The sequence below is a fragment of the Synchiropus splendidus genome, chromosome 1 (genome assembly GCF_027744825.2).
Source record: "Synchiropus splendidus isolate RoL2022-P1 chromosome 1, RoL_Sspl_1.0, whole genome shotgun sequence".
Taxonomy (NCBI): Eukaryota; Metazoa; Chordata; class Actinopteri; order Syngnathiformes; family Callionymidae; genus Synchiropus; species Synchiropus splendidus.
In genome coordinates, this window is record NC_071334.1 from 56823515 (window position 1) to 56847609 (window position 24095).

The 24095-nt window shown below is 40.0% G+C and overlaps 1 protein-coding gene across 2 annotated transcripts in view; it reads left to right on the forward strand.

The window, feature by feature from the left end:
* Window positions 1-21374, forward strand: part of LOC128753825 (leucine-rich repeat transmembrane neuronal protein 4) — a 75790-nt gene extending 54416 nt beyond the window's left edge. Inside the window, exons 3-4 of one of the 2 annotated variants that reach the window (XM_053855949.1) lie at window positions 1772-1828; window positions 16571-21374. In XM_053855949.1, the coding sequence (XP_053711924.1) occupies window positions 1772-1828; window positions 16571-16945 (432 nt within the window). In that variant the 3' untranslated portion in view covers window positions 16946-21374. The remainder of the gene's footprint in view (window positions 1-1771; window positions 1829-16570) is intronic. The other variant, XM_053855957.1, reaches the window with a different exon arrangement.
* Window positions 21375-24095: the final 2721 nt, after the last annotated feature.

The window sequence follows — 24095 nt, forward strand, 5'->3', positions numbered from 1 at the left end:
ATTGTATCTCTCTCTTTCTGAAGTAATATTTTCGACCTCCACATACCTCCTACTCCTTCTAGCTTTGACTGGTATGTCATGGTCGATTGTGTGTGTGTGGTTTTTTTTTTAAGTTCCAGAAAAAAATCCCATTGCATACTTTTTCGAATGACACGAACTGCTAAACATGAATTTTGCAAACACATATTAACTATCAATAATTACCTGATTATTAACTGCTAATAATCAGTAATTATGTGTGGTGTTATTTAGAGTCATGTTATGTTGAAGCATGTAAGCATAGCTTATTAACTCCTAGGTTTCATTTGTTGCATTTTCAAGTTGTTGGTACAAGTGTCAGTGAACTGGAATGGAAGTGAAACAAAACCACATGTGGTTGGAAGAGGTCACTGTCTTTTGGTGGACTGCACCCTGAACTTCTGCAGATGATTTTTTGGTCCGGTGATTTGCAAAAGCACTGTCACTCTACCTCTACCCAAATCTACCTAAAGCTATCAGAGATGCAATGAAGACGCAGTTGTGTGTCCTAACCAGCTTCATCTATGGAATGTATTCTCATTATACTTGCAAAAGACTACAAGCTCATGTCCAGACTGTTTTCTTGAGTTGATACGGAACGACATTCTGCTCTGAAGTGTTTTTCGTCAACTGTCCAGCTGAGTTGAGCAATATTGTGTGTTTGTTCGATTTCCTTGGAACATTTGGCTTAGTCCAAACTCCAAAAGTCCTAACAAGCGTGAGTGTGCAAATATAATAATAATAATAATGTTTTGCCAAGTCAGCCCTGATGGGAAAGTGAGGACAGGCTGCAGGTATATGTTTTTTCAATAATTCTAGTTACCATTAACCTAAAAATGTGACTCTTGATAAGGCTCTTTTTTTCTCGCAGGCTATACTTTTGAACTTTTGATGACTGACAGATATTTAATGTTGCAGAATCAGTGTTAAAATTGGAATGATTGTAGGCGTACAGGTTTAGAAAAACAGACAGAGATGATATTTGACCAAATCTGATTAAAATGCACTGTTAAAAGAAGTAATTGAAATGGTGAGTTATACAACTTCAGACTTCGGGTCAAGGAGTGTTATTCTGAGTGGAGAGCTACAAAGTTTAGTCCATATCTTGGTTGTGTTTTGGCTGCATTATGAATATACATCTGCTTTTAGTCCATGATGCTGCTGAAGTAACAGCTGCGGGATCCGTGGGTAGACCAAACTGAGTTTTTTTTTTTTTTTTTTTTTGCACTGTGTGGGATGTTAACTCCCTCAGCAGGCACATTATGAGGCAGACTAGTTTGTCATGACCAAAAAGGGCGAGCCAAGATTGAAAGGAGAAGCCACCACTGTTGTACCAATTCCCAGCGGTCAGCCAGAGGCGGAATATCTAATCGGGTTGGCATTCAGAACCACCAAGATTTAATGTTCAAAGGATCAGAAACAAAATGATGTGGTCTCGATAGAATGATATAGAAGTCCATCGTTTTCATTTGTGAGTGTGACAGTATATGCTTTTTAATCAGTGAGAACTAGCCAGCAACTCTAAATTTCACATGACAACACATGACAAGAAGCTTGAATCATGGTCTTGTTATTTTAAATCGTAAAGATTCAACTGAAATATCGGCTTTTGTTCAAGCAGAGCTGCAGAAACACTTCAGTACCATGGACAGATCTCTGTAGATTTGTTGTTATGCCAGAGCCACTCTCTCAAAACCACGGTCTCACTACTGTCCTATCTCTTCTTACCCTGGCTTCCTCTCTTCTGTCACAGGTCACACCAGACATCTCCACCTGTTCCAACCTGCCTGCATCCTCCTCTTCACCTCCTGTAATCACCGTTGAACACTCTGCATGACTGATCGTAACCAGCCATCTGTTCTTACAACCTCTGATTCTATAACTCCACTGACCCCCTGTCTCTCTCTCTCTCTCTCTCTCTCTCATCCACGCACGTTTTTTTGTCATAGTTCTACTGTGATTCTTCTCTCCAGCTCGTTCCTCCCCCTCTCCAGCTTCTCCTCCACAGTATATTTACGCTCACTATATATATATATCCTGCCAAATAGAATTACACAAAATACAACTAAATAAGGTGTAACAAATACAGTTGTTTCAAAAGTCAGCTAGCAGATGGCCTTAAACTTTAATACTTTACCAGCAAGCAACAACACAATGTGGAGCACATCCTAAAAGAATATTTTGCACTGGCAAACTCTTAAATATGGTCAGCAAATCAGGGATGATGATGTAAAACCTATCGCTATACTCCATTGTCAAAAGGAAGAAGCAAATAATATTAAGAGAGACATGAATGACTGTCAATCATCTTTCTTCCTTGTTAACTGAGTGTCTCATCCTCTGATGCGAACACATCTTTCAAGTCCATTCTGAGATGTTTGAATATATTATTGTTTGAAGTTTTGTAAAGATGCTTTGTTATGGCTGTGCGACTTTGTGACCTGGTAACGTTGTTGAAACTGACAGGGACATGAAGGGAAAGATCAAATGAGACATGACATAGACCTGCTGCAACTAACACCGGGACTGAGCCCGACAGTGCTCGGAAATGTGCCACTCTGAAGTGTGTTGCTTTGAAAAAAAAGATTTGATCCTCTCCCGGACAAGTGTGCGCTGGTGATGTGATGTTATCGGCTGTAATGCACTCTGTTGTGGAACTCTGTGAGCGGTAATAGTGGTTTTTATGGGTTTGACCTCAGGTCTGCAGTGTAGTGTTGAAGTGAGCAAAGTTTGTTGAATTGTGGCATGGAAACATATTTAATTCAACATTTCTATATTGTGATCGACCGTCTAATCCTCATGGAATTCCTTTCATCTTTGTCTTTCTCAGTTCCTGCTCAGATGACCATGTTTGTTTAAGTCAAAATGGATGCTCTATATATCTCAGGAAATTTTGCTTTTTAACAGTGGGAAACATGATGAGGTTTTCAGCCAGTTTTCATTAGCATTCAGCTAAAGCATTAGCATTAGCATTAGCATTAGCATTAGCTAAAATGCATCTCAAGTGGTTGTTTGAGTGCAAGCTCACTCACCATTTTAACGCTTGTTTACCTGTAACATGTATATCAACTATACATGTCAGACAACTGAAATGTCATTTGTACAGTACCGGTGAAAGAGACATTTTTTGAGCACTCAATTTCACGTCTTGAAAAATCCAAGTCATTAAACGCAAAAATGGGAAATTGGAAACTGGCTTAATCCCCATATTAATACATATTACGAGGCTGAGATTATAACTCAACAAATAGAGTGACAATAGAGCTACATTTCTGATGGGTTTCGAGGCAAGTGACCTATATTTAAATGAAAAGCCCAAAGTTCCTCGGTGATATTGTGTCTTCAAGGCACCTCAGTGAAAAGGTTGTCTCTGGAGAAATGTTCTCTGCCCCGCGTCTATGCAAATCGCTCTCCTCAGGGATCCCCTGCAACAACCTGGATATTCCGGTGATTATTTAAGCCCTATGGCTAATTACCTTCTCAGATAAAACCAGAAGCCTGTTCATTAATTCTGCTTTGTTCTACCTATCATAATTATTGCCAAATAAGTTGGTATTGCTTCAGTTTACACAAGTGGCTGTCACTGAATAGACATGTCGTTCACCATGGTGCACTGTAAAAAAATCTGGTAAAATGAAAATGTATTTCTACTATATATATATATATATATATATATATATATATATATATATATATATATATATATATATATATATATATATATATATATACTGTTAAAAAACAATACACTGTTAAAAAAAAAAAGTTAGTAGTAGTTGACTGCAATTTTGTACTACAGAATACTGTTCAGACGATTGAGACAAGTATGAAATGAGAATTACTCCCCGGGCGAAACTACCTCGCCGGCACCTCCCACCCAATTAAATACATTGAACTTGCTTTGCGGCAGCGTAAGTGTGGTGTCATTTTGCGCTACCTGAAGGGTCCTGATCCGAGTCTATTCAAGCCACGGTATGACTATCAAGGCTGTAATGCTGAGTTGAGCATTAAGTCACGTGACGTTGCACTAGTAGAGTGGTTGCTGGTTTGTCTCCTGTGTATTTACTTTTTGAAATGAATGCATTTTATAGTTTTCGAAATATCAAACTAAATAACAAGGGCCTTTACTGTGTTTTTAACAACCAATGAATAATCCGAAGAGATCCCATTAAAACATATGAATTTCTCTCAATACCATTTTTGTTAACAATGTCCATGAGCCCCATGAGCCTGAACCCCAGTCCTCCTCCCTCCGTCGCTGAGGCAACATTGGACATTGGAGTTTCTTGGCCGAAAAAATTAATCCACGGTTCACTGATGCTTCCTTTTCATTTCTTTAATGACGATAATAACCCAGCTCTGACCTCCGTCGTCGCATCATGGAGGATGGGATGATGGCTGTGGAGGAGCGATACAAGTGTTGGGAAAGATTCTGACCTGTCATTTCTAGTTATTCTTCCAGTCCTACTATCAGTGTCAGAGAGTGACAGTCATGTGTTTCACCTGTGTAACTTGGTGCTCACCCCCCCAATAACACCTGCCCAGTTTGCCCGAACCTAAAACTGACACTGGTCAGGACGGCGAATAAGAGATAAAAAATAAAATAAATAAATGAACCATGTCATTTGATTGATACCCATAATGACAGCACATAATAAATAATATAATGAAATAAAGGTATTTGTGGTTTTATGAGAGCAAACAATTTATGGAAAAAAAAGGAAAATGCCTGTATAGTCATTCTAAAAAGACCATGTAAAATAATAATATAATAATAATGTATATTTCTGCATATGGGGCTGTTGGCTGCAAATAGTCCTGCAAAGGGTTGGAGTTTGTCTATTGTCACTATCTGAATGCAACAGAAATCAAATACCTCTGTTGCAAATTTGATTTTCGTCATGATAAGCACTTTTCCATACACCATTTTACCGGTGAATCAACACCGAATCAGAGCCCAGAACATTGGCTGCTGGGCACTACAGCATATACTCACTGCACAGTGGTCGATGACGAGTCCTCTCAAAGCCAAGCATGCTTTCGTGAAGGATCCTGGTGAAGTGAAGGATAAGAGCTGGCTCCTCATGGCTCCATTGTGCCTTAGATTCAGTGACAACGTCTCGAGCAGGAGTCTCCAAACTTTTTGCAATGGCAGGGTAATCCAAGAGCTCTGTGTGACCTGAAGGCCTCGCGCCAGTTTTCTCCACACTTCTGTAAAACATCAATGTATAATAATATGGAAGAGAAATTATTTGCCATGCATACACTAATATCATCATTGATTCTTCACATTTAATACCAAGCAAATTCAAAATGCCATTAAAACAAGCCCTGTGGGTGTAGACCTCCTATTACCTGGGCCAAGGAGGTTATGTTTTTGGAGTTGTTGGTTTGAAAAGTTATGGAGGAATTTGGATAAAATGTTCAGGAAATGTGACCAGGGGACAAATGTGATCTGGATCACCGTCTGGATCCATGATTTTTTTTAAGGATTCTTTACTGTGCGATTTGAAGTCCTTTTCAAGTATTGGCATGATTCAGCCCTTATGACCGTCAATGTGTTTTTGAGTAGTTTATTTGTAAGAAAAGGCATTTCCAAAGAATCTTGCATGAGGACTTCTTCATTGCAGTTGCGAATAACAGTTGCGACAATAAACATCTCACCGAGATGACATTCAAAGCCAGTTGTCAACTTTGACTAAATATAACTTGGTAAATATGCACATTGCTACACAATGCTCCACTATCAGCAAGTACTGTTGGGCCACTTTCACACAACCACAGCAGAAGTCTTTATTCGCTTGAAGCACAATTCAGGATAACTCAAAATTCTTACACTGTGTGTGATGATTTATTTAATGACATCTGCCCAGTATTCAGCGCTGGCAAAAACTTTATCATCTCTTATGTAAAAACAAAAGCTAAAAGAGCAACAGCAAGCTGTTCAATGGACTGCTGCTTTGGGCTTCTTCTATGTCCTCAGGAGTATATGAAGCTTTCAGGAAAGAACGTCTGTATTCACATGCTTTTTGGGCAATATATGGAAGTGCTGGGTGATATCTGGGCGGGGGCGGGGGGGGTGTCTGCATATCTGTCTTGGCCTGCATCCAGCTCCCTTTGACATGTGTTATTAGTCAGGTCTTTAAAAGCCTTGGCCTGCCTTTCGCGGCACACTCCTCCTCAATACTCCTGATTAAAGTGCGACGGCGCTCCCAGCGCAGAGCCAAGTTGGCCACACACACCGTTTATGTTGGGTCATCCTCATTACTCAGACACGCGCTGCCACTGCTGCTGAGACTTCAAGCACTAGTTCATGCAAAATATATTATGATATTTTGAGAAATTCTTTACTGTACTGTTGAAGCCCAGACCCCGTAACAAAGACCTGGGCAAAGTGCGCCCCACGGGCCCAATGCCTGTATTTTTGTGGCCCTTTTAACTCAGACTAAAACTATAACTGATACATTGTAATTCTTCTGCCTTTTTAGTTCTCTTTTAGTCGCCACCACTTCAGTATTAAATATAACATGTTCTTGTCTCAAGACTAAAACTTTCCTCTTTTCATTGGCCATTTTTGTGTCTTTTTCTTCTTCTTCAGAATACATTGAAGGAATACTGAATATATTTATATTGAAATAAATTGCCTTTTCATCATGAACGTCTGGTCCATAGTTATATTGATTGATATTCAAATCCAAAAGTGCGTATGAAATAAAATATTTCAATAGTTTTCATTGCATATTTACACTTCTTACTATCCTTACTTACATTCGAACTTTTTCGGTCAACTTGTCCTTGCTACTTATTGCTACTGAAGTATATATTTTGGATATTTTTCCATCATGTTTTGTGAGCATCACTGTCTTCCTGTTGATGATGGCCCCTCACAACAGTTACTGTTTCTAATGTGGCCCTTCAGGTAATTTAATAGAGCATACAGACACCAAGTCCAAGGCTGACACTTTTTGAGATTGACACCTAGACCAATGAGGGGGAGACTATGACTGAGACCACACTGAACGCAGAACAAACAAGGGCTGGGTGTCACCAGGTCTTTCATGACATGATACTATCACAATATTTTTTGATATCAGTATAATCGATACGTACGACAACGTTTCTCAATCCAACACAATATCTGCATCTGCTAAGAAATTCTGAATTCATTGACTATACTGAATCCATTTCAGATGAAATACAAAGCATAGTAAATTTATTTCTCATGAATGACAACCAAGTAAAACAAAAAAATACATATAATGCATAGCGGCTGTTCTTTACAAGCAGTTGCAATCCAACCCGGTGATGACGGGTTGCGCTGAAATGCTCCTGAACCGCTCCGCTATTTCATTGTACTCACCAGGTATGCAAGTATTACAAAACATCAGAAGCATTGTTCCTTTGATTTCTGTTTATAATGTCATAAAATATGCACACTACAGAGCCTCAGGTCTGACAGGTGTGAATTGCTAGCGGTCAATGGCTCCATTAACATGACTTGATTCATTTACCACAGACCAAGACCAGAAGACCAACACAGTGTCTAGTTGCCAATGATAGACTTGGCAGTTTACTGTAAAAATACATATAAATACAATTTCTGTTCTAGTAAGAAATCTATGTGCTGCATACCAGCTGCTCTTTTGAGGGAGCACAAGCAGAGGTCAACTGAAGGATTTGTCTGTCACCCACTCCTGCTACCGTTTTGTTTTCCATTTGTATTGATTTATTTTTTTGTATTTTTTTGAATGCTTCCGCTGCCAAAAGAAAGAAGATAACTGTGAATACATACTGAACACCGCAAACCATTTTTCTGATATCCTTTGTTTTGCAAATTTGCGGCCCCCGCCTTCATTAGCTGCGGTAATTGTGCGTTGTGCTGGATTTGTTAGTGTGAAAGTAAACTGGGCCGAGGAACGTGTTGAGCATTGAGAAACATTTCATGCCTCATTTGCTGTGGTCTACCCAAGCTCCTATGCTGTTCCTATCCCGGAACGGAAGGCGCTGGTGATAGCGCAGGGTGGGTAATCGGTGGAGCGTGAAGGGGGGCCTTGATCCTCCTCTCCTTCTTTCTCTTCCTCATTTTTGTTTATTTATGTCTGCCTCACTTTTTTCTGTATTTCATTCACCCTCGCGAGGCGCAGAGTGAGTAGGCGGTTGCCGCCTGCGTCGGTGCATGTGCTCTCTGTCTCACCTTGTGTCAAAGACCTGTAATCAAGAGCCAGTGGACACAAAGGGACTCGCAGTCATTAAGGAATTAGTGGGAGGCTAACGGCTTGTTTAGAGAATCAATTCATTTAAATGTGGGCCTGGTGTACACACTGTTGATCGAGCAAGTGGCAAGGTTGTCCAGTGTGAGTCACAGACACTTGACGTGGCACGAGTCCCGACCAGTATTCCTCTTTTTTCTTTGTCTTTGAGTGGGCTTTATATCCAGGGAGAGTAGAAACGTCTCTGGTATGTATCAATATATATACTAAATACTAGATGACATTCTAAAATCCACATCATACAGGCTCGTATTGTCCCCTTGAGTGAAGAAAGTAGGAATGTCCTTTCACCAGGCTGCATGAGAGGGGTGAAGTCTGATGTTTGAATTGCATTGTTTATGTTGTCAAGAAATATCTTCATAATTTTGGTTTTATTACCAAAGCTTGACTTGATTTTTGAGAGTCAAGCACACAGTCATAGCTGTGGACCAAAATAAAAATTGGCATACTTGTTCTTAAAGTGCTTTGGTTTTTACCCTTGTTTTTTTTTCATTTTCAGTTTTGGCAAAGAAGTTCCATTTCAGTGCATTAGCTTACAGCGTAGGTGCACATATACCATGCAATGAAGGAATGGTGGCACGGCCAATCTTTAGAGCAGCATAAAAAAAACACATTTATATCATAATGTCATTTCTCGCTCTCCAGCCTGCCTGCCACTGACCTGCCTATTAGTCAGTCTTAGTCAGTACACGAAAATGGATGAGGATTGAGTCTGAGTGACACAGCCAGTTGGTTTCACCGGAAATGTCTCCACTCTTCGTCCAAGTCTCGTGGATATGTGATCATATCAAGTGAACCTATTCCAGACCCTAGTTTTCATTGGGTGTAAATGCAACTCCTGTATTCACTAAGGCTGTTGTTTTCCTGCTCCTTCATTTTGGGGGCTGTACTCCCCGATAATATAAAGCAGGATTAATATACTGAAGAGCTTGACAGCACATCAGGCGCATCCATGCATACGTGCGCCCATGAAAACCTGACTGGTGGGTCACGTCACAGATCCCTGTCTGGTGCCGTCTGTGCACCACGTCACATTGAGTCGCACTGCATTTAAAATAGAAACCTGACAATTTTCTGTTTTCTCAGATGTCGCAAAAGAACGGTTGACAACCACATCTAAAAAGTAATGAGTACCCCCAAAACACTCTCCAACTCTCACTGTTTAATTAAAAAATGTGTTTGATCAAAGCTTTTTTTTAAGTAAGTAATTTAAAAAAAACTTGTGGTGTCCTAATTCAAGAAACATAATTATAGCATTATCATCACTAAATAAATCTGCATGAATATAGTGCAGGTCATCCTTTGAATCTGGTGTATGGTTTGTGATTGTGGAGCTGCTCAAATTCAATTTAGTTCAGCTTACAATTTCAATTGTAAAAATGTGAGTAAATGAAAGAAATGGTTTCATGATTTAAAATTATTGAGCACAGAACAAGCAAAGAATCCAGCAAAAACAACTGTCCTCACTCATAATTCCACTTCTCTTTTCAAGGCTCAAATGAAATTGTGACTGGCCTTTTTCGCACAACACGCATAACGTGTCCCACAGCTCTTTAGAAAGAAATGACTGTCAGCGTCTTGACAACTACCATGACCATATTGATAGTTCCCGTCAAAAGCATCCAGCAGACCCATTGACTAGCCTCATTGGCTCTGACTCCGAGTCGAGTGACACCGGTATGACAGTAAATAAACGGATTAATCACGGCTGAGGGAAATCAATGAAGCCCTCAGAAGTATGACAGCCTGTCACTGTTCTATATAATATGTCAAGTTCTGTTTCATTACATTTGCCACTTTCATACCTGCCTAACAGTGTTGTAATAGAGAAATATATTATCCCCAAGACGCCATACTCTGAGGAGTTTTCTTTTCGCTTTGAACACAACAACAGAGTTCCACAGTCTATCATTGAAATACTTATATTTCACCAGGCTTTGAACCTTAACATCAAATATTCATCTCAGACTGCTTTAAAAGATGGATGAACTACAATGAATTATTCCCATACATTCCCCATATTCCACGAGGATAAATGAAGCAATGATTAAAACCAGGAGGTTTCAATTCAGTGCCATGACATCTAGAAACGGATACTGCAACAAATAAACAGCGATGGGTGGGGAAGTAGGTCATTGATAACCTTTTTCAGTCAGTGCAGAAAACACATGACACAGTCTCCTGTGATGGAGTATTATTATTCACTATTCAAGACAGTGACTTAGTAGCACCTTTTTCTTCAGCAAGGTCGATGTTTGTTTTACTGTGGAAACAGCAAAAACGTGTGGGCTATGATCATGATCCTGCTTGGATAACTGCACTTTTAAAACTGTAATTGTAAAAGTATGTCCAATTTGAGTTCAATAAATAAACAAATGCTTTGCATCAACATCCATTTACAGATTATTAGTATTCTTATTGTTGTTATTGTTGCTGTTCTCACTGTGGTTATTAAAACAACTATTACTACTTCTACTACTACTACTCCCAATAATAATAATCCAAATAACAACAACAACAATACTACTAGTAATTCTTATCATTATTATTGTTGTCGTTATTATTATATGCGTGCAATATTTTACACCAGAATGATCAAATTTAAGGTGATTCTGTACAGGGTGAATAATATGAGCGCAGTCTTTGCTGCATAAAGTGAACAGAAAAACATTGTTTAGTGCTTCTGTCCTGAAGTTGTTTCAACTTAAATTTTCCATCCATCTGTGCAGTCTCATTGAGTGTCAAGTAATATATTTTGGAATTGGTGCACTGAAAAATATTCCCTTTGAAAATGCAGTTATTTGGATAGATCAATTATCTTTGTCTGCGAATGAACATGCATATGTTTCCTAATAATAATCCTCCAGGACTATTGAGAGTTTACTCCCTTAATATCAGTAGAAAAAAATGAACTCCTGGCTTTGTAGAAGCACAGCATACAATCACATGAAGGAAAGTTCCTTCATTGAAGAAAGATGTTGGTTTATGGCAAAGAAAGAGGTACCTCAAATTGGGAATTGGAATTCTGTGCATGCACAATCCTTCCCACAACAAAAATACACCACAGCTACGTGAAAGTTGGTTCATTGTACATGAACATTGTTCATTGTTTTATGAAGTCAAATGTCCTTATCTGCTTGTTCTAACTGGAATAGGGCGCGTGGTTTGCAGCAACTTGAAGTCATACTGAATGTTGTTTTCTTCACAGCCGTCCTAAATCCAGATGTATACACCTTCTGTCAGAGTTATTGGGCTAAGTGACAAAAACTATTTGGTGGGCTAAACCACCGTGGCTCATGATTATTGCAAAAATAATTCTCAAAAGACTCATCCCCAGTTGCTCGGCTGATGTGAGTCAGAGCAGATGGTCTGCTTTTTTATCAGAGGATGAGTGGGTGGCTGCATCTTGTGAGGATGTGGCGAGTCACACCTTTGCAATGACTGGGAAAGGTGAGTCAAGAAGTGCATGGTCAATGGTGAGTGAGAGAAGGGTGATCAATATCTTTAGCGAAACGTTGTTCAGAACTGACAGTGGCAGGATGAAGTGTTTAGTGGCGGTCTCTTAGCTTCTTTATGTCAGTGTCATGTAACTATAGTGAGCCTGAGAGTTTGTCTTGGCAGGCTGAAGACTTTTGATCCCACTCCCTGTGGCCGCACCGCCATTGTTTGCTTTGGCAGAGTTACTGCATCCTCAGTTGCTCATAAAAGTATGAAGAAACACAAATTCCTAGCGCCACTGAAATAATGCTGAGGGTGATATTTTTGTATGAGTCCCCAAACAAAACAGTGCATGGAAATCAAGATACAGTCACCGAGGTGGGGACACTCTGTTTGTTTTGCATTAAGTCCAGGCCTTATGGAGAATTAAATGTGGGCACAAACAGAGGAGGCGGTCAGTAAAAAGCAACTCCTAATAGATTTTGTATATATATTTTTTATATATTTTGTTGGCATGACTCAAGTCAGGGACAAAAGGCATGAATTCAAGTTTAGTTATGGGGTGAATCTGAAATATATTTAGTTAAATATATATATATATATATATATATATATATATATATATATATATATATATATATATATATATATATATATATATATATATATATATATATATATATATATATATCCAAAGGAAGAAGGAAGGAAGGAAGTAAATATGCAGAGCAACTCGACGGTCTAAGAAGAAGTTTAGATGCTATGTTTGAGTTGCACTCAAGCTGGATGTATTCAATTTACTGTCAGTGTTGTGTGTTATAATGTTATGGATCACAATAAAATAAATGCAGAAAAACAAGGAAAAACAGAGAAATAAATGTAAAACGTAGACTAATGCTATTTCAAGGAAAGCAAATCTATCCCTGAACAAAATGTGCCATTATTCATTAGCAAGTCAAAGGGTAAATAACCATGGTTGTTATGTGTTAGTTAGAAGTGAAGTGGTTCCTAAATGGGAGGAACTGGAATGGATTAAGACAGATATGAGTACAGTATAGCAGAGGCACATGGCCTGTGCAGACTGAGTTAGGTATGTGGAGAGGAGAGATAACCGATGAAAAATGCTAGAGAAAGAGTCTCTAGGAAAAGGAGAAGAAGAAGACAACCAATGAGGTTCATGGATGAGGACCTGCAGAGCTGTGACTGGGGATGAAAAGCAAGATTCCTTTCCATGAATATGAGATTGTGATTATGCACAAATATCTTTGTAACACTTTGTTTCACTCACACGCCGCTAAATGACAGTCACCTATGTTGTTTCATAGTCCCTGCGTCTGTGAAATTGTACAACCCTCTGTATAAATATTGCAAAGACGTTGCTTGTATCCCTGACAGCTACAACACAACCAAGTGTCAGGTTTTTTTTGTATCCTAATAGTGTGCAAATCCAAGTTGACAGGAGCATGAAGACAAATTTCAAACACTGTCGCGAGGGTGTGGTGGGGGTGCTTGCTCTCAAAGCTATTGTATAATATATATTTTATTTCAAAATGTTTTTAAACGTATCAGCATTTAAAGTAATTGAAATACAAAAAAAATACATAATAATTGAAATATATATATAGTCCTGGTGTCCTGTATACAACTGGAAATCTGCTCACGGAGATCTGCAGGAGCATATTGACTCCCTGGCGTTTTGATAGAATCTACTGATACAGTTCGGCGCTAGTATTGCTTAATTATTTCATCATATTGAGCCTTGAACTGGAGGCAGAGCTAAGGTGGGCTCTGTGTTTGACAGGAGATGGGTGGGTGGTGCGAGTGGCGGTGCAGTGAAATGGGTTGGTTAAAGGTTTAAACTGAAAGGCGAACGAGGGGAGCAATCCACTTAGTGGCCATAATGTAATGAATCAAGGCCGCTTAATGGAGTTCATCTGAGGAGGGAGGAGGTATGAGGGGAAAAAATGGTGCTGGGTGCTGGTGTGCTGCGCTGCATTGTTGAACTGAAAGGTGCTTTTCTGAAGCGGTGTGCTTTAACACCCCTAATAAGGCATTTTTTTATTTTTTTTTATGAATACATGGTGGCAACCTTGTTCAGTTGCTGCTTTCCGGTGCTGCACTGCATCATACACTCATGTTGTACTTCAGCTGAAGGCTACAGCAGCATTTAATGTAGAACTGATGTTACACATGCTTTTGTGGAGAGACTTGGTCAGAATTGAACAAAACTATAGCTGAACCACTGGGGAGCATTTGTCTGGTTGGGACTCTTAGAAGTCAAAGTGAAATGGTTGGTAAGGAAGCTCAGAGCTGTGCGTTTCACATCATTTTTGGGGTTATTGTTGTCACGAGTCAAGACGCGGAGTGGGACCCAAGTGCAGTAATGAAAGTCAATACAATTTTTTAATAATAAGACACAAAAATGTACAACAAAAGGCGTCACCGAACCGGGAGAAGAAAACAGAAAATAAATCCAGAGCGTCACCAAAACTGGGAAGAGTCCACAACGGAATGAGTCCAAACGAAAAGCGTCACCGAACCGGGAGAAAGAATGCAAGAAGAGTCTGTAACAGGAGAGCAAACACACAATGAACAGTAAAACCCCAAATAAACTATCATTGAAAAGAACGCACGAGTAGGGATTAACAGATGCGGAGAGAAAACCAAGAAGCCACACGGAGCAGGGAGAAAAAAGGGAGTCAAAATACAAAAACTCAAAGCACCAGGGTTTAGAAGTAACTGAACAGAAGATAATTTAAACAACGGACAAATGTACAACAGCAGAGGAGATTGAACGGAGCAGCAGTTGATTGACAAGAGGGAGAAAGGAAAACAGGACTCAATGGACCAAAATAAAAGCGGGATCATGACAATTGTGATGCTATTTTGTGATACCGATCATGTCACAATGTGATATTCTAATGTTATATTGTGATATTTGTCACATTATTTCTGGGGTACTTATTACTTGCTTATTCATCGCTGCACAGCTGTCATTCCTGAGCGTATCATTGCGTCACTGAAACTGAGTCCTCTCAGTATGGAACTGTGATTAGTGAGCTTATATAATGGATTCTTGCCTATCTGCATGAAAGTAGGAGGGACTGTGACACTTGCGTTACAACACCTCCTCGCTGTCAGGGGTTGTATTATTCATGGTTTTTTTTTCATATCAGAGTCACATCTGTAGCTCCTGCTGCTGTTGTGTGCTTGCTCTCGCCTGCGTGAAAAGATCTGATAATCTGTCGCCCTGCCAGGCGCCTTTCCATCCAGGTCAGCTGTATTTTTGTTTTTTACAAATGTAATCCAGACTGAAACGCGTTGGAATGCTGTTTTAAAGGGGGATTAAGAATTAAGATAGAGCCAACTGTGCCTCATGTGTTTGTTTGGCAACATTTTAAGGTTTGCATAAGGAGCATAAGACCAGACACTTAGCCAGATGTGACAAGAGCTTCTGGCAGCGACGCAAGTGGCAGTGACACGAGGGGGCGCAGGGTTATTTGCTCCAGTGATTTTAGTGTTAAGGTATCTCTTCCTCATACGTATGTGCTGTCAGACTGAGACAAATCTGACAAACGTGTCTATTTATGGCTTTTTCATTTGTGTGACCACAGGCTCAGCTGGTCACCGTTTGATGATATTAACTCTGTCCTGCCAGATGTGTTCATTCCTCAGACACAGGTCCGATGGTCTATTTATTTTGATTATATTTGCATTTATGCAAACATCCCCTGTTCATTTCTTAAAAAGCAGTTGAATGCAGTTGGGGTTTTTTTGCAGATGAATAGGAACATTAGGTCGAAATTAAATAAATTGCACACTTAGCAGTATACTGTAGCTTTATTCTTTCATTTTAAGGGCCCACTTGTCCGTTTGTTTTTCTGCCGACAATAGTTCCATTTTTATTGGTCCATTTTATGTTCTGAAAACATATTTATGTTCCATTTAGAATGGAAGCTCATTTGTTTGAAGCCAAAATGAAATTGTGGATCAAAAAGCAAAAGACATTTTGCCTCCACTTTCACACATGCTGTTAGATGCCACATTTCGTATAGATGCAACTTATGAATAGAATCTGTCACAGTATTGATACAGACTAGAATGGTACACCAAGAGTGGGTGGCGTGATTTATAAGTTTTTTTTTTTACGGTTCAATGGGATTTAAAGAAGCAGTATCCTCATTGCCGTGGCATAATATAGGAAGCCTTCTGCGTTGCATGTTGATGCATTAGGTTTTTAAACAAAGAACATGGGCTTCACTCCATGACAAACTCTGACGCTGTGGGCAGGGCGTCATGTGAAAAAAAAAACAGAAAAACAGAGTTTGGGGTGAGGTAAGCCTCACTCCGTCCTATGCTTAACTGGTATCATTTGGTGTTTAAAGTCCCTCAAACAGCTGCGCGTTTCAGTCGCGGTGACTGTCAGCATGAGAGCCATGGACAGGATTATAAACAGCAACTGACAACCATAGTAATTCAGTGAAGAGTGGTTCTGAATGTCTCCCTACGCCCTCTGCGCCTGGGGCACTTGATGGGAAGGAACGTTTGTTGTTCCATTGAAACGCAACCTGCAACACGGAAGGCTATCAGTATTTTAGCTTGATCAATATTCCAAGCCAAGTTATGTATGTGTTTACTGTGAAATGTTATATCTCAGTGAATCATACTTCACGAACAAGCAATGAAAATGATCGATTCTTTGTCTTTTTTTTTCTGTTTCCTCTTGTCCTCCCTCTCCCTCATATTTGGCCGTGCTGGTCTTGCCTGCCTGTCCTTTATTTCATTCATTAATATTCTCTTCACACCCTTGCTTCATAAATCCTCAATTCTTACTCTTTACACAGGTTCCGCACCAGATGGGAGCGCTGACCTTCTATCGCTATGAACAGCCGATTGTAGACTACTGCCAAGCTCATCAACCCCTGCGGCTAAACATGGGCTACGAGGGCCCGCCACGGGACTTGGAGGGCGTGGAGGACCTGGTGCCGTGTGACAGGCCAACGATACAGACTGTCGCACTTCCTGCTGTGCCCTCCTCTACAAGCATGATGACCCCCGAACCAGGTCCACGTTCCCCTCCTCTTCCTCTAAGACCACCAACTGATGGCCCCCACACCAGTCTTTACCACACACTAAAACCTCCAGCTCTCCCTAAATTGGACCCTAAAGAGCTGGGACTAGTTGCGAGAAGCTTGACCAGGCCGTCTGACAAACAATGACTTTGAAATGAAGGGGCAGATGAGCAGGTAACTTCATTGGTCCTCAATATTAACATGCAGATCAAATCTGGAAGCCTCGGATGTATTTCAGTTCTGAAGAAAGAGGAAAGGCTATTATTTTGGACATATTTCAACGATCAACGAAACCATCGACGACATGGTAGCAGGGCACTTTCAGGATTGAAAGGGAATGTGCAATAGAGGAAAGCTCTTTACGGCAAGAATCTTCTTCTTGACATTTCAACAAGAAAAGTCAGCAGTTTTTATCAGAGGAGAGTCTCCATCACAATTTCATCTGAAATTTTCCAGTGACAAGTTGATTATCTTTGGCTATCCGTGAGGAAATGCACTCGCGCAGAACTTCATGTCGTGCATGTCAAACCAAAGAGTTCACTTACTTTTAATGCACATAATACACATTTGCTCGGGGGATTCCGTTGCAGAATTCACGTTCAAAATTCCAATCTCATCTCGTGCTTGTCTCCGATGAGCGTGAGTTGTCGCCACAGATTAGCAAGCCGACTTGATGCGACAAGAAAACAGCTCTCTTCAAGGCAGTTATGTTGATGGCGTTGTTAAAATGAAGACAATGGCCATGCGATTTTAACCGTGGCGTGATCCACATGTTTGGGCTTGTTTGCAGAGAGGTATTTATTGTGCGATGCGTAATGCTTTAATGGGGGGTTAAAACTATGTGGCTCAAAAGTACATTGGATTGCAACTATTGTATATAATCCGGAGTAGGTTCACCGACTGGAGGCCAAACCGCTCCCTCTGCCCCAACAGTGATTTCAAATGATGACTGACTCGGCGCACAACAGAGCGCACCATGTTGCTGTGTTTGCAAAGTCTTTGGCCATGTGCTCCTGCTCCCCCTCCCCTCCCGCCCCCATCACAGACGCAAGGAGTGGGGCCTTGTTGATCCAGCACATTGACCTCAGTATGAACCCATAACGCACTGGGAATATTGCCTGTCATCCCCTTTTGTCCGGAGCTGCCTGCCTGCTGTGCAGAGACTCACTTGATAACCTCTTGGCAAACTTGTCAAGCTTTGCTACTCATTGACTGGTGGAGCCGATGAGGATTCAAGATAAGGCCGTTCAGGCCTATCAAGTGTCCATTCTAGCTTAATCCACGCAATGCAATGGGATCATTTTCTACCTGTCACCGATAATTGACCTGGATCTGTTTTTTTTTTTTTTTTGCACCCACTCCAGAGAGAGTGATTGGTCAGATAAAGACAATGAAAGGGATCGAAACATCACCTCACAGTGGCTGTATCTAAGAGATAATTATTTTTTTCAGTTGGACTTGAGAGAGCTTTTCAAGATGTTCAAGATGATGTCAAGAAATGATGTAAGACTAATCAGAGGACGAAAAAATGGATGGTACTTATTTATCGTGTAAATAGTGAATTTAAAAAAAAAAAAAAGGGAACTTCTTTTAAAGAGAAGAGGAGCCTTATTCATTTTCCAGTGGAAATCTGTTTTCAAGAGATTCCGACAGCCTGCTCCGGTTATTTCGATGATGAATATTTTTCTATTTGCTTCAATCACTTTCAATCATTTTTTTTTTTTTTTCAGTCATGAAATACAATTGATACTACTTAATTGTCCAATGTCTCACTACGCAACCTCAGTGATTCCCATTTTCTTTTTCAATTGAAAAAAAAAAGAGTTTAAACTCATTGTTCAAGTGGTAACTGTAAGTCTCGTGAAATACTTGAGAAGATTATTGTTTTTATGTGCTATATTTCTCGTACCAACATCTAGCCCTGAAGCGAACACATCACCTGTTATGATGGTTTCAGGACAGAGAGCGGTGCCCCTCATGTACAGAACGGCGCTTTAAAAATCAGTTTGGTCTGTACGGTTGCTTCGTAATGCTGGTGGAGCTTACATTGTAACAGCTGCCGTGGCAATGTCTTTGTAGTCCCCGGTTTCTTAATTGCGCCATGTATTGTCTGCCTTGCTCTGAGTCATCCTTTGGCCTGGATTCCACATTTACAATATACCTGCATGATGACATTTGGGAACATCAACCTCGACAAACAAATGCTGTTTTCCCGACAGAAATGTTCTGTGATCCACAAGTCATGGAGCACCTTAGTCACTTTAATGCTTGTGTCTGGTACGACCACATGCATTTTTTAAGTAATAGCACTGTTTTGTTTTTTTTAATCTCTGAAGGGAAAAAAATGCACCCTGGTATATCAGGTTTTTTATTGTTATTTATCTACAGGTGGCTTTTTTTTTAACCCAATATTATTGTCCTAAACAGTATTGATCAATGATTGTGACTGACTACTATAAACTCTATCAGGCAGCAAGTGGCAGAAATGTTACGGCCTTTCTAAGACACACACTTCTTAGTCTGCTAAAGTACAATGTTATCGCTCGGGAACTGTCCGCTAATCTGAGGCACGTTTTTTTTCTCTTCTTTTTTTAATCCTCCAGCAGCTTTTTTGATCATTACTGCCCCTTGTCTGTGAGCTCTCCTGACTCCAGCGCTAACCCCTACTAATTTGAGTGTTACTCGGTGCCCCCTCTCGAGTACCTTCTGTGTGTTTCCCTGTGCTTGCATCTTGTTTCTGTGCTCGGCTGTTTAACATTCAATTAAGGCGACTGAAACTGAAGCAGTGGAAGTGACGTGTTATCAAAATATTTTCCTGGTGTAACTACCCGCCAGCTAATGTCAAAACAACATCAAAACAAATGCTCTCACTAACACCACATTGTTACATTGATTTTCTTTCCAGCCATCTGTATCAAACCTTACTACCTAACTACACCTTGAGAGAAGGCAGGTGTGTATTACATCGCTTGGTGTTGTTGCAGCTGGAGATCTAGGAGTCAGATTTCTACCTCAGGTTGACCGGCAACACTCATCACAAACTGGGGGGAAGAGGTTTGCATCAAACATCAAAACCACACAACCTTATTCATATCTATTTGACTTACTGTACGTATTGCTCATTCCACATCTTTAGGTTTTTGAAACTGCTGTTACAGTGTTCCCTCATTGGATGACTTAAAAGAGGCTGGTGTTTGTTTTGGTGTGAGTGAGAACGTCTATTCAGACTGACAGGCTGTGTGAAGCGCTGCACACACATTCACACACACACGTATACATGCACACTATGGATTAGCGGGAAAGGTCACTATATTAATCCTGCCCTACTAGATGTGTTATATACACGTGTCATGATCAACGCAATATGTGGGAAGACCAGACACAGATAACAGATGCGTAACATCAGGCTTCAACAACTGTGTTAAGGTCACCTAAGGCCATTTGTGATGGTCCAGTAGTTAGACGCCATTACGTGATATTTGAAAAGTGAATTCCCCTCCTCATGTGGATTTGCAGCCTTCTCTAGCCATGAACAATACATCCTTGAAATCCTGGCGCTGTAGTGTTTGTGCAGCTCAAAGTATGTTTTTTTTTTTTTTTCTGAACGCAGAACGATTTGCTTTTCTCTAACAATGAGTTGACTCATGTTCAGTGTTTTCATTGTACAGAAATTTGGCATTTTAATTCGACTGAAGAAGAATGTAGTCACAGATCATGTTCAGACCAGTTTTTTTTTTTTTTTCTGATCAATACTGTATCATGAAAAGAGTTTAGAACGCATTTGTCACATTGGGTGACGACTTGACACATGGGTGCTAGCAAGACTAAAGTGTATGAGTGCACTTTACATAATTATCAGTGCCCCTCCTCTTCTACCTCCGTTTAGTTATTGGCTGCCATCCGTTCACACCAAAGTGATCTACATTGATTACAATGGTTCCATGCTGCTGAACACTATCATTGGTCTTTAACCCCTGGCCTGCGTTGTCCTGGCTGTTTTTTCCCTGCTTTTGTCACTGTGGACAGAGGAAGATAAGGCGTGATCATTAGCTTCTGTCAGGGAAACACACTTTCTTTCTGTCTGACAAAAGCCCTATTCGTACTCCTAAATGGAGTTAATGTTCTCACTGAAGACAAGGGGGTGTTTATTTAAATAGATTGCTTTGACTCCTCACAGTTGGGACTCAAGCGCAGGTAAAAGAAAAGCCTTGACTGTGACCAACAACAGAAATGGGTGCTCCATGCAGACTCCTTTGTGTGCAAATCCTTCAAATACTGTACAAACCATACCATCTCATGCATTTCCTGCAGAGCGCGTCATTTTCTGCAGGTTGTAAATACGTGCTGCGCTGTTTTCTTTGGTTGTTGGTTTGTTGTATATTTTCTTTTTCACTTATTTTGTCTTTAATTTCAATTTTATTTAGATTTTTTATTTCTTTTTTTTACTGTATTCAGCTATTTTGTGGAAACATGTTTCAAGCGCAAAATGATGGCTCTTCTTGGGGTATATTATTGTCAGAAAATGTTTTGTAAAAATTTTGATGATGATATCTGAAATAAACATCTGCTGATGGGAGAGTTTGATGCGTCTTTTCCTGAGCATGATAAATGCATGTTTATTACAGTATGCACAGTGTGTATTTCCACTTTTCTCAATTATATTTTACCATTTCAAGATTGAGAGAAGTGCAAGGAAACTATTTGGCTATAAAAATACAAAGTTTGTGTGTAAATAAAAGTGAAATGAGGCTGGTTACAGAGAATGATGTATCTTAATCTTATATTAAGCGTAAACATGAACGACAGGTGAACCTTTAACCAACTCCATTGGCACACAGAAGAAGTAAATTGTTCATCTGCTAGGAAAAAAAAAAAAAAAAAATATATATATATATATATATATATAAAACTAGTTAGGATTACCATTATAATATGCTACATTATTTGGCAATACTTAAGAGTGACCTCCTGCATTCCGGCAGACAGGAAATTGTAGATGGATCTTTGAAAAATATGTTCATAAACACATGCAAATATACAGTTTTCTGTTCCATTACGGGCTGCGAATTAGCTTGTGGTTCTCAAGCATATATCACTGAGTCAAATCTGTTTATTTACCAGGACATTTTTCTATGTTTTGATCGGGAAAAATCATTTCCATTTGACCTTGGCTCAAAATGGTTTCTGCTTTACGCGCCTGTGATGATGATAATACTGAAAAAATAGTAGCAGTATTAAGTACAGTAGGTTTCAATGGCTGAGAGAGTTTGTCACGATCAATCTGATCATGTTCACCAGATACAGTCCCCTCCGGATCCTTTCATCAAAACATATAGTGAGAGATTCCAATTATATATGCGTGCAGTTATTAAACCCTAATTTGAATTTGCTGTAGAGCGACACGGCACATACAGCTGCCATATGCATTTGTGAGACAGCAATATAATTCTTCTTGCTCAAGAGAAGGAGCAAATCTGGAGGTCCTAATAAACCAATAAATGTTTTAAGCCGTTACCATGTCAAAGTCAGTTGCGGTGGACTGTTTGGCATTTCCAAATTCTTCGGCAAAGCCGAGACCAAATTTTCGGCAAAGCACTTTCAGCGACAATCACCAATATTATATTTTATATAATATTATATAATGTTATATTTTAGTGCGCTTGCCCCTGACAAGAGGAAATATACAGTGACCTCGAAGGGCAATAGACGACACAAAAGAAACATATGTGTTGTGAGTCAAGACGCGAGGAGGGACCCAAATGCAGAGATGAAAGTCACTGGAGGCTGTACCGAGTCAAATACAATGATTTCATCATTCACAACTATAACCAAAACATGCAGCATCACCGAACTGGGAGCAAAGTCAGAATGTCCAAAATCAAATCGTCAAACTGGGAGATGTCCATAAACAAGAATAAGAGTCCAACAGAAAGCGTCACCGAAGCGGGAGGATCAAACAAAGTAGAATTTGTAAGCACAGACAAAAAAAAAACACAATGAACAGAGATAGTCAATTACAACAAGAAAAACAAGAAACTGGTGGAAACAGAGGAAGGAAACAGAACACTAACTCAGGCACCAGGGTTTCAGAAAAGTAATCACAATAAGCTAGCAAGCACACAGAAAGCAAGAACAAAGGAGGAGAGCCAATTTACCGCTGGAAAAAAGGAGTCAATCTGGCACACGTTGCTGGAGTCCAGGTGCTCTTATACAGAGATGATCAGGGGTTTATTGGCTCCAGCCATGTGCCACAGGAACAGGAAGAATCGAGGGAGAAAGCAAAACAGGACTCAAGTGACCAAAATAAAAGCGGAATCCTGACAGTACGTCCACAAACCAAAAAGCACAGTTACAAAAACGGAATCACAAAATCAAAATTGCAGTCCCCAAAGCAGAAACGCTTTTACAAAAACAGAATTGCAATAACATAAACAGAATCACAAAAACAAAATCACCAACTGTTGTTGTGCATTTTGTCCAAGCAACAACAGGCTTTATGGCAGGTTCCCCGCTTCCTACGGTTTGCATCAAAGTTATTGCGTTTTCATAATTGTGTTTCTGTTTTGGGGGTTGCGATTTTGTTTTTGTAAATGTGCTTTTTGGTTTGTAGTGGTACTTTTCTTTTGTGTTTGTAAAGCACAGTATATATTCAGGTTCATAAGACTCATAAACTCATAAATCTTCAGATTTAGCCCCTTGCTTAATTACGAAATACTTGAATGACACATCTCATTTCATCGAAGCTTGTAGCAGGATAGTCCAGCTGTATTACAGTGGATCTCAGTGTGGGAAGACACCGAAGACCACAAATACAGTGAAGTTATGTTGATGAGTGGGAACTACTTGTAAAATAAATCTGACGTACCTTTCATGTTCTTGGTGAGTTTTTTTTTTTTTTCCACACAAACATAAAAATCAGCTATTCACTAAATGAATGAATTTTATATCACTATTCGAAACTCCTGCGCTATGACACCTGAGTCCAGCAGGTAGCCTCATGGAAAGAGTGTCACCAGTGTCACCAAGGATCTGCTTGCGACAGTATGCTGTCACTCCTGATGTACGCATCACACCATCACCACTATGGAGCAACATGACAGGCCTGCTCGCAGCACGGCCAACAGCGGCGTTGCAGGACATGAGGTCTTGCTATCTCTTACTTTTCTCCTCCAGTAAACACGCCGCCCAGCCACGAGACACCACAAACAAGCAACGTTTACCTCTATCAAATAATGATTTGAAATGGCGAGATTCACCTTTACAACTTTTTACCAAGTAAAATGAGTGGGACACCAAT